The following is a 13,601-nucleotide window of genomic DNA, read 5'->3' as shown; positions in this document are numbered from 1 at the left end:
GTTCTTGACATGCGATGGAGACGTGATCATCATGATCAGTAAACTAGATTGTCAAGCCTTTACTGAACCACTAATTATATGATCCAGAATGATTAATGTGGCTTGGCTGCATGCTTTTTTTAGAATCTATCCCCACTGAGAGAAGTCCATTTGCTAAGTGTATCCCTTACATGATTTTTTGTGGCTTGCCCGAAGCACTGATTAATTGACACATATTGAATTCTTGCGTAAGGGTTAAGTTCACAGGAACCTGATTTTCTCCCCCAAGTTTTGCTAATAATTCTTGTGAAATTCTTAGTTGAGTAGATACTGCCTACAACTGATTACTATTATGAGATGGTGTGATTATTTCTTTTTTTGTGTGTGGCATATGAAGTTGTTATTTTAGGAATGCGTCCAGTGAAGACTTATTATTTCTAGTTTAGTGGCAAAATCCGATATTGTTTCCATGTGCAAATTGATAGGGCATGTGGAATCAACTAAGTGCACATTTTTATGTTGGGGCTTTTAAGAAATAGGTGGCATATGCGTCATACTTTTGCGGGATCTGGAATTCTGATGTGGAGAATGATAGAATTGGTGCAGAGTCAATGAGCACTAACATTTGGGTGACTGACTAGTGGTGCTCCGCAGCTTGCCTTTCTTTTACAAAAAGGGGGATTGGATGCAGTCTTCCGCTAGTGGATTCTTCCTCGGGTATAGTTGAGAGAGAATTCTATTTTCATTGAAGAAAAGTTGAAACGTGGGATGACACTGATGTTGGCGATATGTTGGGTGCAGGGTCCATGGTTTATCCCATGCTTTAAAAGCTGCGGTGTGCCATTATTCACTTGTTAAACTTATATTTCAAAATTTGAAAAATATTATTTAATTTTCGCGTCAAACAATAACAGGCCAAATCATTTAGACTGGCCTTTAAAACTTTTAGCTATTTGTTTAAAGCAAGCATTCAAATAATTTATATCGTCTAGAATATCAAGTACATAATAATACATATATATTTTATATTTGTTTTGTTTTTCTTCTTTGTCAAGCAATATGGAAAACAAGCTAGCTTACGCTTAAGAGGAGTGCTTGAAAAAGATTTTAGAAAAATTTTATATTAAGACCATAAAAATCATACCAGATCCTTATACAAATGGCAAAGGATAAGAATACATTTGCTTTGATAATGAGATTACAAACAAGTAAATATATTACAATTTATAATATAAAACGAACTTGCCTAATAAGAATATAAAAGAACAATATAAATCAAAATTCAATTATAAATTTTCATAATAAATATCAGCCTTCATATTTATTCATAAATTTGCAATTTCTATTTAATTAACATATTATTCTCACATGTAGAATCTTATGTTGAACTGTCTAAATTTCCCTTTCCCAGAGAGGAAAAAAGGGGCTTCAAAAGGGTGAGGTATGCATTTAATATTTTAAACCTCATCCACTCCTAATTTGGCATAAATCACATCAGCATATGCATACGAAACCCATATTAAAGGCAGCAAAAGAAATTTATGTTTTCATAACAGAAAAGATACTGACTGCTCACACAAATTGAGATGTGCTAGAACCTTCTGACATCCTAAACTCTTTTTAAGTAGCCCTGGTGAACTTGCATGTAGTATTTTATCCACCACCCAAGTCAAATTCATCAGAACTAGTTACTTGTCTAGGCAAAACAGGTGGGTATATAATAAAATTTTCAAGAGAATTCATAGCAGCAGGAATGTAGTGCACACACTAGAGCGGAAAACCTAGTAAAATTTATCTGACCCTACAGAGCCAGCGTGGAAGGAGTGGAAACCTGGTAAATTTTATCCCTGACCCTAGAGAGCAAGCGTGGAAGGATGTCATACAGCTCTCAACCGCGCAGTATCAACTCCAAGCTAGAGGCAAAGTCTCCAGCCCCATCATTACTCAATCCTTTGACCTACATTTGGGCCGAGGGATTCCAACCCCTGCTCCCCCATCTTTTGTACATCTTCTGGAGAAAGTATCTTGATATACCAAACGTTGTTGACGAATGCCCTGCAGACCAACAATTCCCAAATAAGGCTACAACAAAATAAGTGGATAGACTCTAAATAGAAAATAAAAGCAATTAATTTTTACTGATTATTATGTGTACTCACTCCCATGGGTCATCTCCAAGGAGAAGCACATCATTCTCCCTGTCGACAAATACAAGCTGCCAGCCTGATCTATGAGGGTTTTCTAACTTCCCCTCAATGCCGAACATCTGAGCCAGTTCCTCTCGCAACTGATGGTAGCTGCTGAACCGGGAAATGTCCAGTGATCGCCCGACCGACCCTGACTTATACACCTGCAAAACACGTAGGCATGACATCAGTTATCTATAGCTGTTTAACAAAGGCAGAATCCAATTGGTTGCAGTTGGGCTGTACCTTGACAAATGTTCGACTTGGGGTTGGTGGGTCAACTTGCCCTGTACTAGGCAATATTTCAGAAGAGTCTTGCATGCCACCATATATGGAATTCTGAAACCCAGAATCCCCCAGTGGCATTGAGGACACATCCGCATCCACTGTAGAAGAGGTATATCTTGGCAGTGTTGTAGGTAGTAAGAGTCCAGAAGAATCAATATTCATACCAAAATTGGTAGCATTCTGAGCATCCAGGTTGCAATTTTCTGGCTCCATAGCAGGAACTTTCTCAGGATATGGTCGAGGAAGTGACAGAGAATTGGTAAAAGCATTGACCTGCAGATGTGCATATTTTTGGACCCAAGACTGTTGGGGCAACTGCTCAGACAGTGTAGATTGACCATTTCTGGTGAAGTCCAAAAGATTACCACTCCCTTCCGCACACAGAGAACCAAGCATGTTCTGAATAGGGGTAGTAGACGCTGTATATTTGGTGTTTGAGTTCATGAAATCTGTCTTTGAAAATGAAGGAGAAGGTACATTTGACTGCTGTCTCTGGAGCTCACCTTGAATCTGAAGAGCATCATGGTAATTATGATGCTGTTGTTGTTGCTGCGCATGATCATCCGGTTGATTGTTGTGTTGTTGCTGCAACAAATGCTGGGGCAAGCTTTCAGTTGAAATCTGATTTTGTGCCTGCAGTACATTATGTGAGGTCGATTGTTGAATAGCTTGATGTTGCTGCTGTAGCTGCAGTAGTGGACAATGGCTGCTTGACTGTTGAAGATATTGAAAAGGCTGCTGAAACTGCATAAATTGCTGTCTCAAGGGATCTCCACTTCCCACATTCTGCAAACCAGTTGCCAACATTGCCTGGTACCACTGGCTCTGATCATTCCCTAGCAATGCTGGATCAAGTCTCTGCTGTGCCCAGGGAAACATATTGACAGCTTGAAAATTTAGGGAGTGAAGACCTTGCTCACCAGTTCCACCCCTTAGCCACATTAAGCCATTACCAGCTTCATCTCTGTTATCTGTACAAAGAAGAGTTTAGAAACAAAGGAACATTGAAAAATTAACGAGGAGAGGCAGTTTAGGAACAGAGATTCTAGGCAGGTAAAATTAATAAACTTACTAGAGAACCAAAAAGAAGCTTGGACTAGGTATAGAGTGAAAACATTACACTGCAGAAGCTCAGTAGAAAAGAAGTGCCTTACAGGTTGCTTTTTCCTTTTACTAAAAAACATATCCATTTGTTCTTCAATTCTTAAAGAGAGTTTACAATTGAATAATGAGAGGTATTCAACAAAATTTTGTCTATATAAAAATCTCTACAGTAACGATACAGTACTCATTGTACCACAAGCTCAGTTTTCAATGTCCTTATTTATAGTCAGTCTCAATTCTTTCTCTGACTGGAACAATCACTCCTACCTAGGGAAAATCTAAAGGACATGCGACAGGCAAAAGAACAAAAAAGTGAACTCTACCCAACTCAATATTTGACCCAAATTATTAAAAAATAAAAAAATAAAAGAATTAATCCAACCATAAAGAACTAAACTTTATAACAATACCATCACAGTACTTCACTCAATCAAACCGTTGAAAAAATCCTCAAATCTTAAACTGGAAAATAAAATTGATGAGAACATATAAATGATCCCGAGCTGCAAAATTCTTCTCTGGTTGGAGATTATTCAATATTCACTTCAATATAGAAGTATCAGACGTGAGTGACTATGAAGACCTAGAAACTCACTGGAGTTCTTAAGAGAATATGGAAGGATGATCAGTAATGCCAAAATAATTCCTTTCCATTATACGTTGATAGCTGTGTAAGTTACACACCCTCGTTAATTGACTTATTTATGATGTACTATACTCATCTTCATTATTTGCGATCTGTGACATTCAATGCTTTGGTTCTTTTTGACTGTTTGGTTGCCAAACTTTCCCCTGTTTGGTTTGCATGGTAATTCTATATTCCAGGAAAAGCAACATACTGAAACTAGTGGGTTCAACTTCCAAATTCTCATGCACGTGGAGATGTGTTTCTTCTTCAGAAGGACAAGAAGATTGGAAAGGAGAAAATTGTGTAGACCTGATTGCCCTAGATTATGATTTTATTTGGATCATAATAAATTCATAAAGAATACATGCAATCATGCATAGTTACATACACGCATACACATATATATACATAAACGACATTTTAATTCTTTTTTTCTTTGAAAAAAAGTGATTCCATTGAGAAAAAAAGAGTCATTCCAAGTTTTACTAATACTCTCAGAATCATGATTACTAATTTCGTTAAAGAAACATGTTTCACATAACTATGAAAGATATTTGGGTCAAGCAAATGCTGCCTATGCTATTCCTCCATACCAGTTGCTACTCTCCTCTTTCTTTCCTTGTATTTAAAATAATTTCCACTTAACCAACACATTTTTCACATCCTAGAAATATACTGTTACATAATTCTAAATTGTCAAGATAAAAACAATCCAGCAAGTTTACTGAAGGGAAGATACCAAAAAGTTCACAAAAATTTAAGAGCAAATACCATGCAGAGAGGAAGGCCCAGGATGCCAAGGTCGTCTAAGTCTGAGGGGAAACAGAGATGGATACATAGGGAAAGTTGTTAAAGGCTCAATCTCCCATAAGGATACCCTTGGCTGCCGCTCACCTGCTGTTGATTCATCCCAGCCAACCTACAATCGAAGGTTATACGAAAACAGACAAAAAAGTTTAAATGCACAAAAAGGCAAGTTATAAAGAACTTGGAACTATAGATTTTCTTGTTAGCAATATTAAAGCCCAATAACATGAATGAATAATGAGTCTATATTAGGACCTTCATGTGAACTAAAAAGTATCCAAGCAATGTTTAAACCTTGGAAAGTATTTCAAATTGAATGAATCAGAGTACACACAGAATAAAGTTACCCAAAAGGAGCAGGCATGTGAAATGAACGCTATGCATTGGCAATCACACAATGGAAGTTTTAATAATAATTAGGATACATCAGGTTGTTTTGAACTAATATTTATGTTCCTCTAGAGCACATATCTAGAATGATATGGTCATTATACAAACCATAATCTTGTACTAGAAATGAGCTAGAATGTATGGCACAATGCAATACATGTGCTGCACCACATAGGCAAAGTTTCAGGCCCTAATTTCAAGGAGACTGCACATGAAAAGTATTTATAAGAATATAAAAATACGAAGAATCCTCAACTCCTTAGGAACAAAAATCAAGGGATGTACCATATTGATAGTGTGATGTTAACAGAAAAATTACATAAGAAAGCATGTTCTTATTTGGGCAGAGTACACAAATTAAATCTAATTACCTTGACAGAACGCCAATGAGAATTTGGCCACCTAACAGGATCCAGATCACTAATGCCTGTTATCGTACCCATGTACCTGGCCAACATCAGTTTCTAACATCAACACAAAGAACACATTTATATAGCATAACAGAATGTGTCATATAGATGCAGCAGTTTCACGTATATACACATCATTCATTCAAATAATTTGGAATCAAATGACCAACTCATCAACCAAATCACACAGCAGATAAACAATGTTTTCAACAATTTCTATTTGATACGATGTTTCCTCACCAGCAAATAACGATAAGTAAATCATATTCTTAGATTTGTGGAAGCCACAGCTGAGATCCCACCCATGTCTCAAAAGAAGATGCATGCATTCCATCTAACCCTAAGTACCATGACAAAGACAAACAAAAGAGGTACCTCTCCATTGAAAAGTTTTAAGACTTGAATTCAGCTAGAGCTAATTGAAAGAATGAAGACATCAAGCTATATTAACATGACATAAATAAGTTAGAATTTTTCTTAGAAAAGAATACAAGTTGAGTGCCATGATATCACTAAACAATTTATCAATAACAAGGTTGTTCAAGGAGCAGTAAACATTAAATGAAAAAAAAAAGACCTAAGAAATTAAATTAAGAATTCCAAAATATAAATTATTAATGCCATGCTAACTATCAACTACCATAATACCTACGGACACTCGATTCTTCAGTCTCAAAGAGCATTCGGAAGCGCATACCAACTGAAACACGAGTATGGAATACTGCTTTGACATATTTGGAAAGAGGTATAACAAACTCAGATGGACTAGCTCTGCAAAACGTTAACATATTAGAAGGAACAGCTGAACCATTAAAAGCAAGAAACTTGAGAACATTTCAGCACCTTGGATTATAGAAAACTGTAAAGCAGCTATTGGTTGCTGCAGCATGAGCTGCAGCGGCGAGAAGTCCAATATGCATACTATCACTAGATAATACAGATGATGGCATTACAGTTTGTGGTCGAGTAGCCCGGCGAATTCCCAAAAGAAGCTGATTTTTCTCATTCCTAATGGTATCAATTTTACAGGGTTAGTTGAATAGAGTGTCAAAAAATTATGCAAGAAATAGTAAGAAGATTATATACCAAATAAAAAGAACAGAATCTCCAGCCACAAGTCTTTTGGCACTAACAAATACACTCCATCCCGTAGTAAGCAGATGCCGTTTGGGCTGTCCTGCAGTATGAGCAGGGAATAGAAGATGTCAGCTTCCAACAATATAATTGCTAGAAAAAATTTAAGAAAACTGCCTTGGCACATGTATGATGCAATATATAACCAGGATCAATTCAAATGAGTCATCAAATGAAAGTAGAAAAAGCTGAGGAGGTCATATTTTCTGCCATCCATCTGTTAGGATTGAATCCCTAACTGGAGAATAGAGAGAGATGAGAGAAGAATGGAGATTAGGGAGAAGTAAGAGAGAGAAGTAGAAGAGAATTAGAGAGAAACTGGGAGGGAAAAGAGACGGTATTATTGCTCCATAACTCTGGAATGCTTTACAGACTTTCCTGAGCTACTTTTATACTCTCTCAGCAGAATAACTGTCTCTTAACAAAGTAAACTTCCTGCAGCCAACTTCCCTCCAAAATCGACTACCTTTCCCTAAACCTCTTCCTCTTATATGTAACACCCTCTGACAAAGCAAGTCAATCCTCAAAGGAAATACAAAGCTCATGTGGCAGCATCTACAACTGTCAATACAAAGAATCAATAATATGAGGAGCACCTTCTAACAGAAACCCGTTAAACTCCCTTTCAGCAGTCCATTAGGTTATTTTTGACCCATCTTCCCTCTCCCACGACTGAGCCAGTGACAGTATTGTAATACTGAGCCATCTTACTGCACCTCATATCATTAGCTTAAATATTGACTTGAACATGCAATATTAATTACACATGTACCATAGCAGATAGCACTTGGGGTCTCATGGCCCCATTCGGTCACTAGTAAGATCCAGAAATATTTGAGGCACATGGGTATAATCCAAGGTCAAGAAAGATATCAATTTTCACAAGTTGACTACTGCAGCTCGCAGGATGAAACCATATTGCCATCACTATAGACTCAAGATTATTTCAGGGTTAAGTATTCAGGGGATGCTAAAAAAAAAAAAAAAAAAAAAAAATTATTTTCCAATGTTGGAGTTATCATCCACATAAACTATTTAAGGTTCCACAAAATAATCCTCTATCATTTCATTGAAACACAAATACAAAGCAACACAATAACGTAACTTAGTACTTCCAGTAAATGATCATCTAGCCACCATCTGCAAAAAGCCTTTTTTGGCAGATTTTACCTCTTTTCCTTCTAATAGCTTTCCAGAAATACTGTGAATAACTGTCCCAATAGCTCTTATATTTCCTAGATCTTAAAAATTCTAGGGCCTGTCAGAAAATTGTAGCAGCTTTCTAGAATTTTTTTTCTAAAAAAACTGGAAAACAGAGTTTTGTGCTCACATGTGTCAGTTTTCAAATGGACAACTAGAAAAAAATAGTTTTTCAGTTTTCCAACATTTCACTAACACTGGGGAAAACAACTTTAAGATGTGATGTTTTCCACTGTTTTCCTTGATAACAAAATTATGTTTTCTAACTGTTCTCCAAATGAAAAGCAATAAGTTTTCTAACTGTTTTCCAAATGGAAAACATACCCTTTTATAACAAAAAAGCACATTACAATATTTTTATAACTAAAATTAAATAATCATTTTAAAAACATTTACAATTAATTATATTATTACAAAATAAATTATTAGTACATGGTAAATGATTTTAAAAGGAAAACTAATTAAGTTTTAAATAAATTTAATTAATTATGAAAGTTGAGTATTTTTATTATTTTGAATTTGAAAATGATTTTTTATTATTGACAGATAAACACATTTTCCTTATTTTTACATATTTTCCACAGAAAATGAAAACTATAATTTGCTTAGAAAATAGAAAATGAAAAACAGAAAAAAAATTTCCATAAGTAAACACACCCCTAGTTTTCAGTTTTGTAGAATTCAGTTGGCACGTTCAATTTGTCAAAGGAAGTAGAAACTGATTCTCCTAATAATTTATGTTTAGATTTCGGCATTAGAAACTATATTTAGCTCTTCTTGTTTGATAGATAAAATATCAGAGGCCAAAATCCAAGTCGCTAAGGTGCACCCAACCAAATCCAACTCTTCAAAATCACCCTTGACTTTTGACAATCAATTGGCAAGAATTTGAGTTCAGGTGAAAAAACAAGGTGACCCAGAACCAAAAAACTTATGCAACATTCTACCTAAAGTCCAATCTCAAAATGAGAATAAAAGCTTCACTGATTTTTCACCTAATACTTTCGCCTAATGCAATCTGCAACAATGCGCACTGATCAATACACAAAAACATAAAGGCTTATGCAACCCCCACCCCCTTTGCCAAAAAAAATGGCTATAAAGCTTATGCATCTACCATACCAACGGATTCTGTAAAAATAATTCCATGAAGGAAATTTAGATTCCATATTGAGACAGAGAGGGGGAATGGATTAGCCCCACCAAAATATACCCGTACACAAACAGGAACTTACAAGAAAGATGCGGTCTTTCAATTGAAGAGATGATCCAAACTGACTTGCACAATTAACAAACACAATTTCACAGTTGTAAAAGGACAAAGAAATTTGGTTGGGTAGTTCAACAATCAAATCACAATTTCTCATGCCAAATAAGAGATATGACAAAGACTGGCATTGTAAAACATTATCATTTTGGCCAAATATACATGGTCTTTACACTGCCAATTGCAGTACCACTTTAAAGCAACCAAATAATAATAGAAATTTCTACTTGGAGCCAAACAGTAACAATGATGTGATCACTGTATTGACATTTTAACAACAGTTACATATTAACACAATCTATAAAAGAAATAAAAAAACAAAAAGAACAAAAAACAAAGAAGACTATGAAAGAACACCACTGATTGACAAACACCCAATACCTACCTCGGAAAATATGCCTAAATTTCCATTCAACATCATGCAAATCTCTTGCAATAAGTTCCTGAGCTGGTGGCTGCTGTGAGAAATCCTGGAAAAGTCCAAACATTACATAAATATAGATATAATATCATAAACATCTGAGCATAGTGCTATCTGAGGAAGCACGATGAGACTACCAGAGGAGGAAAAACTTTCTCTGCAGCACGACGTGGAACAGAGAAGCCTCCATGTGTACTAGTATCACTAGCAGTCAATGTCTTGCAAAAATAATTCGTGGGCTGCTTACTTGGCATTCCCAATTCCATAGGAAGAAATGTATCCTTCTGCTCTTGCTGTAAGGACAATGGTAAGAAATTATTTTTTTAATGATTTGGAAACAATATTGAATAGAAAAATGAACAATGGCGTCAAGTTAGAATTCACTTTGATAAAGCCTATTATATGTTGAGGATTAGATGCACTATTACCGGTGTTAAAGGCTGTAAAGTCATCTGGGCATACACTTCATCTGTTTCAACATCTGCCTGAAATTCAAGCATATTTCATTATTCAGTTTTCCAGTTCAGTTTCTGCTTCATAACTGAACTTAAAACTAATATTAATTAACAAGGGAATCAAGAAAGGCGAGATGGTGAAAGCTGAAAATTGCACAAGATAAATAGAACCCACATGCATAGTGACATTGTGGAGTTGGCATATCAACTGGGGCGGCAAGCTTGGGTAATTGGGTATGTGCCCATCAACTTCTTTGTTAGTAGTGGCAGCTACCTACAGTTCATTTCATTTAAATCAAAACTGAATGAGCTGCATGATGCTCGTTAAATAAATAAATGACCGATAACCACTTTGAAACTTGAATAATAAAGAGAAATTAAAAAAAAGAACACCTGCTCACTGTGTCCCTGAGGGAAGTAGACCACTCGGCTGCCCACAGTTGGTAGGGACACGAGTGGTCCAGCGCAGGCATGCCATAGCTCCGAATTCAAACATTTCTTCTCACCTATCATCATTATAAACACCACAACAGAACCCAGTGAAAATAAATTAAATCGATAGTTCAATCGTTAACCACTTATATTGATAAAGCTTTTAATCACCCTCTTAAATTAAATTTAATGGGAAAACAAAAAAGTTCTAATGGCAAGCAAATAACAAAATAAACACTTCAGAAAATCAAGAAAACAACATAGTAAAAAGTGGGTAAGCAAAAGAAAAAAAAATTAAAAGGGAAGACAAATAAGATACCTTCATGACCCTGCTGACCCAACCCTGACGTAGAAAGCTTCATCTTCCACTTTTTTTCTCCTTTTATTTTATATATATATATTTATGTTTAAATTGTCTCAATTGATAAAAATACTAGCTAGATAAAACCGTCGCTCACAACTACCGTTGTAATAATAGTAATCATCTTCCAATCCAACAAAAAACCTTTGCATTCTCTCATCTCTTCACACTTCTCTCCCCTAAATCCCCACAATATTCATTACAGGCACTGAGCCCAAAATAGATGGAAAAACAAAAAAGAAAATAAAAGCAAACAAACAATTGGACAGTACACTTGCAGCGTCAAAACCCTAAACACATAAACCCTAACAAAAGAAACGAATTTGAAATCAGATCAAACCCAAATCCATAGAGATCTCTTCTTTACTACTTCAAAATCAGGTATTTCCACGAAGAATCAGGCCCCGAAGTAAAGCAGCACGTTCTTCGAGATCGCCATGAATGTGCAGCGAGAGAGAGGGAGAGAGAGAGCTAAAGAAGGAAAGATATTAAAGGAAATGAAAAGAAGTAAACTATCACTATCTCGATCGAGAAAGAGAGTGTGGTTTGGCTTCGGCTTCGAACCTCACTAGCTGGAGTGAGAGAGTGAATTCTCTCTCTCTTATAAGAACCCGACCAAACTGGACCTGAGAGCAGTAGTGAGCAGAGAGAGAGAGAAGTGGGGGAAATGGAATCTGGAACGTTGAAGGATCCGTACAGGAAGATCGTGGCCATTGGTTATGTGCTGAAATGACAGCAGGCATGTGCCACCATTCTTCAGTGGTCGTTGTCAGAGTACGGATTATATAAAAACGAAAAAAAATCAAAATTTGTTTTTTAAAAAATAATAATAAATAATTGACTAAGGGAATGATGGGTAGACCGAGTGGTGACTTCCATCCATCGTTGTCAAAACCGGATGAGAACGGTCGGACCGGTTTAATAAAAAAAATTTGAATCAATAATCAATATACGCGATCCTTTTGTTTTTGAGAATTGAGACTGATCTGATAAATTTGGCTGGGTAATTAATGAACCAGACAATCCAATCAGGGTTTGAACTGATTGAACCATGAGGCACGAGACACATGCGGGGAGATGGGAACCATGAAGCACATGTTCTTTTTGTCCGAACGCGGTCGAATCGTGGTGACGCTCAACTTTCCAGTTTCAACAGATCCGTCTACGATCGACAAGAAGAACATCGGAGTTGTGTCTAGCGAATTCTGGTGCACTCTCTGCACTTGATTTCATTCTTCAATACTATAAAACTGTAAAAAAAATCTGAAACTCATCTTTACATCTAAATGAAAAGTAAAAGGCAGATCCGAACACAGTTGAAGAGCTTAGCATCTTTGTTTTCAAATTCTAAAGCATAAAGGGCAAGATACAGAACCTCGTACTTGTTGCGGGCCTTGCTGCCGACCTGAGAAATTGAGAAAGCAAAAGGCTACAAGAATCAGAGACACATATCCAACACTCTTTTGGAACCGCCACTTCCACTCCGCCAAAACTGCAAATTTTTGTACAATTAACCTATTTTCAGCTCTACTGTGTTTACAAGACAACTGAGAGCTACTTGGATTGAGGTCTGGCGGTAAAGAACTGATTTTCATTCAAAAAAGCAATTTGGAAAATTAATTTGTTAAATTGATATTTTTATAATTATATTACATAAAAATAATTTTAAATTAATTTTAATTAACTTTAATAGCAACTTTTTTTTGGAAAATTATGTTTAACTTGAGACTGATAATATATGAACACCAGTTGCAAATAAGTAATGGTCCAAAGAAAAAAACTAACTAAACTTAAAATTATAGGCCCAAATAACAGCCGAACCCACAAATTAAATCTTAACCTGGTTGTGCACAAGAAAACAAAGAGCACCATACCTCCTGACCTCTTTAGCACCGCTGCCTATCATATCTTTTGAGAGTATCGGATTAGCGTTGGAAAAGTGATCAAGGTATTTAGAAGAAAGGTCAAAAACCTAAAAAAAGTCTCACTATTCGTCAAAACATCATAGACAACAGCAACAGGGAGGAGGCAACCATAGAAGATCACATCGACACCAACAAAGGAGGAGGTCATCGGTCAAGCCTTTGTTAGAGAAAACAAACTAAGAGAAACCGTTGCTTTGAGAGCCAGCAATCACAAAGGAGAGGGATCTAACCAAACTGGCTAGTGATAGTATTTACAAGCGTAGGTGTTGTGTCTCTTTAGAGCCGTCACTGTACCTTGTCGGGTTAAAGTCCAAAGATCCACCACATGCTACCCATTCATCAAAATTGAATGGAATAATAACGATTAAATTTGAGACAGTATTACCTCATTTCAAAATTAATTCAAATAAAAGTTAATTCAAAAAAGAGAAATATATAAAATCTTTATAAATAACACATTATCCCATTTCAAATCAGTCAACGTAGATTTCTTAATAATTAAGCATGCAGACAAAAGATAAAAGATTTCTTAGGAATTCAACTTGCATGCACAATCACATAAAACACAGGAAAAAATGAAAACTGAAAAGAGAAGTTGCAGGTTCATAAAATCC

General features: G+C 36.0%; 1 protein-coding gene across 2 annotated transcripts; it reads right to left on the bottom strand.

The window, feature by feature from the left end:
• Nucleotides 1-1,498: 1,498 nt before the first annotated feature.
• Nucleotides 1,499-11,734, bottom strand: LOC110600236 (auxin response factor 8). Of its 2 annotated transcripts, XM_021737046.2 has the most exons (15): nt 11,021-11,734; nt 10,663-10,775; nt 10,445-10,543; nt 10,243-10,299; nt 9,952-10,107; nt 9,779-9,863; nt 6,879-6,969; nt 6,636-6,800; nt 6,441-6,563; nt 5,754-5,829; nt 4,957-5,104; nt 2,957-3,424; nt 2,412-2,872; nt 2,139-2,329; nt 1,499-2,034 (listed from the first exon to the last, which is right to left on the bottom strand). In XM_021737046.2, the coding sequence occupies exons 1-15, from the start codon at nt 11,061-11,063 to the stop codon at nt 1,920-1,922; spliced, it is 2,391 nt and encodes a 796-aa protein (XP_021592738.1). In that variant the 5' UTR covers nt 11,064-11,734; the 3' UTR covers nt 1,499-1,919. The 2 variants fall into 2 exon arrangements, with proteins under 2 accessions (XP_021592738.1, XP_021592730.1); XM_021737038.2 differs by having other exon boundaries at nt 2,412-3,424; nt 11,021-11,732.
• Between the last annotated feature and the right edge of the window lie 1,867 nt (nt 11,735-13,601).

Source organism: Manihot esculenta, chromosome 1 (assembly GCF_001659605.2).
Source record: "Manihot esculenta cultivar AM560-2 chromosome 1, M.esculenta_v8, whole genome shotgun sequence".
NCBI lineage: Eukaryota > Viridiplantae > Streptophyta > Magnoliopsida > Malpighiales > Euphorbiaceae > Manihot > Manihot esculenta.
The sequence above is the reverse complement of the archived record's forward strand: the minus strand, read 5'-3'. Positions and strand labels throughout refer to the sequence as shown.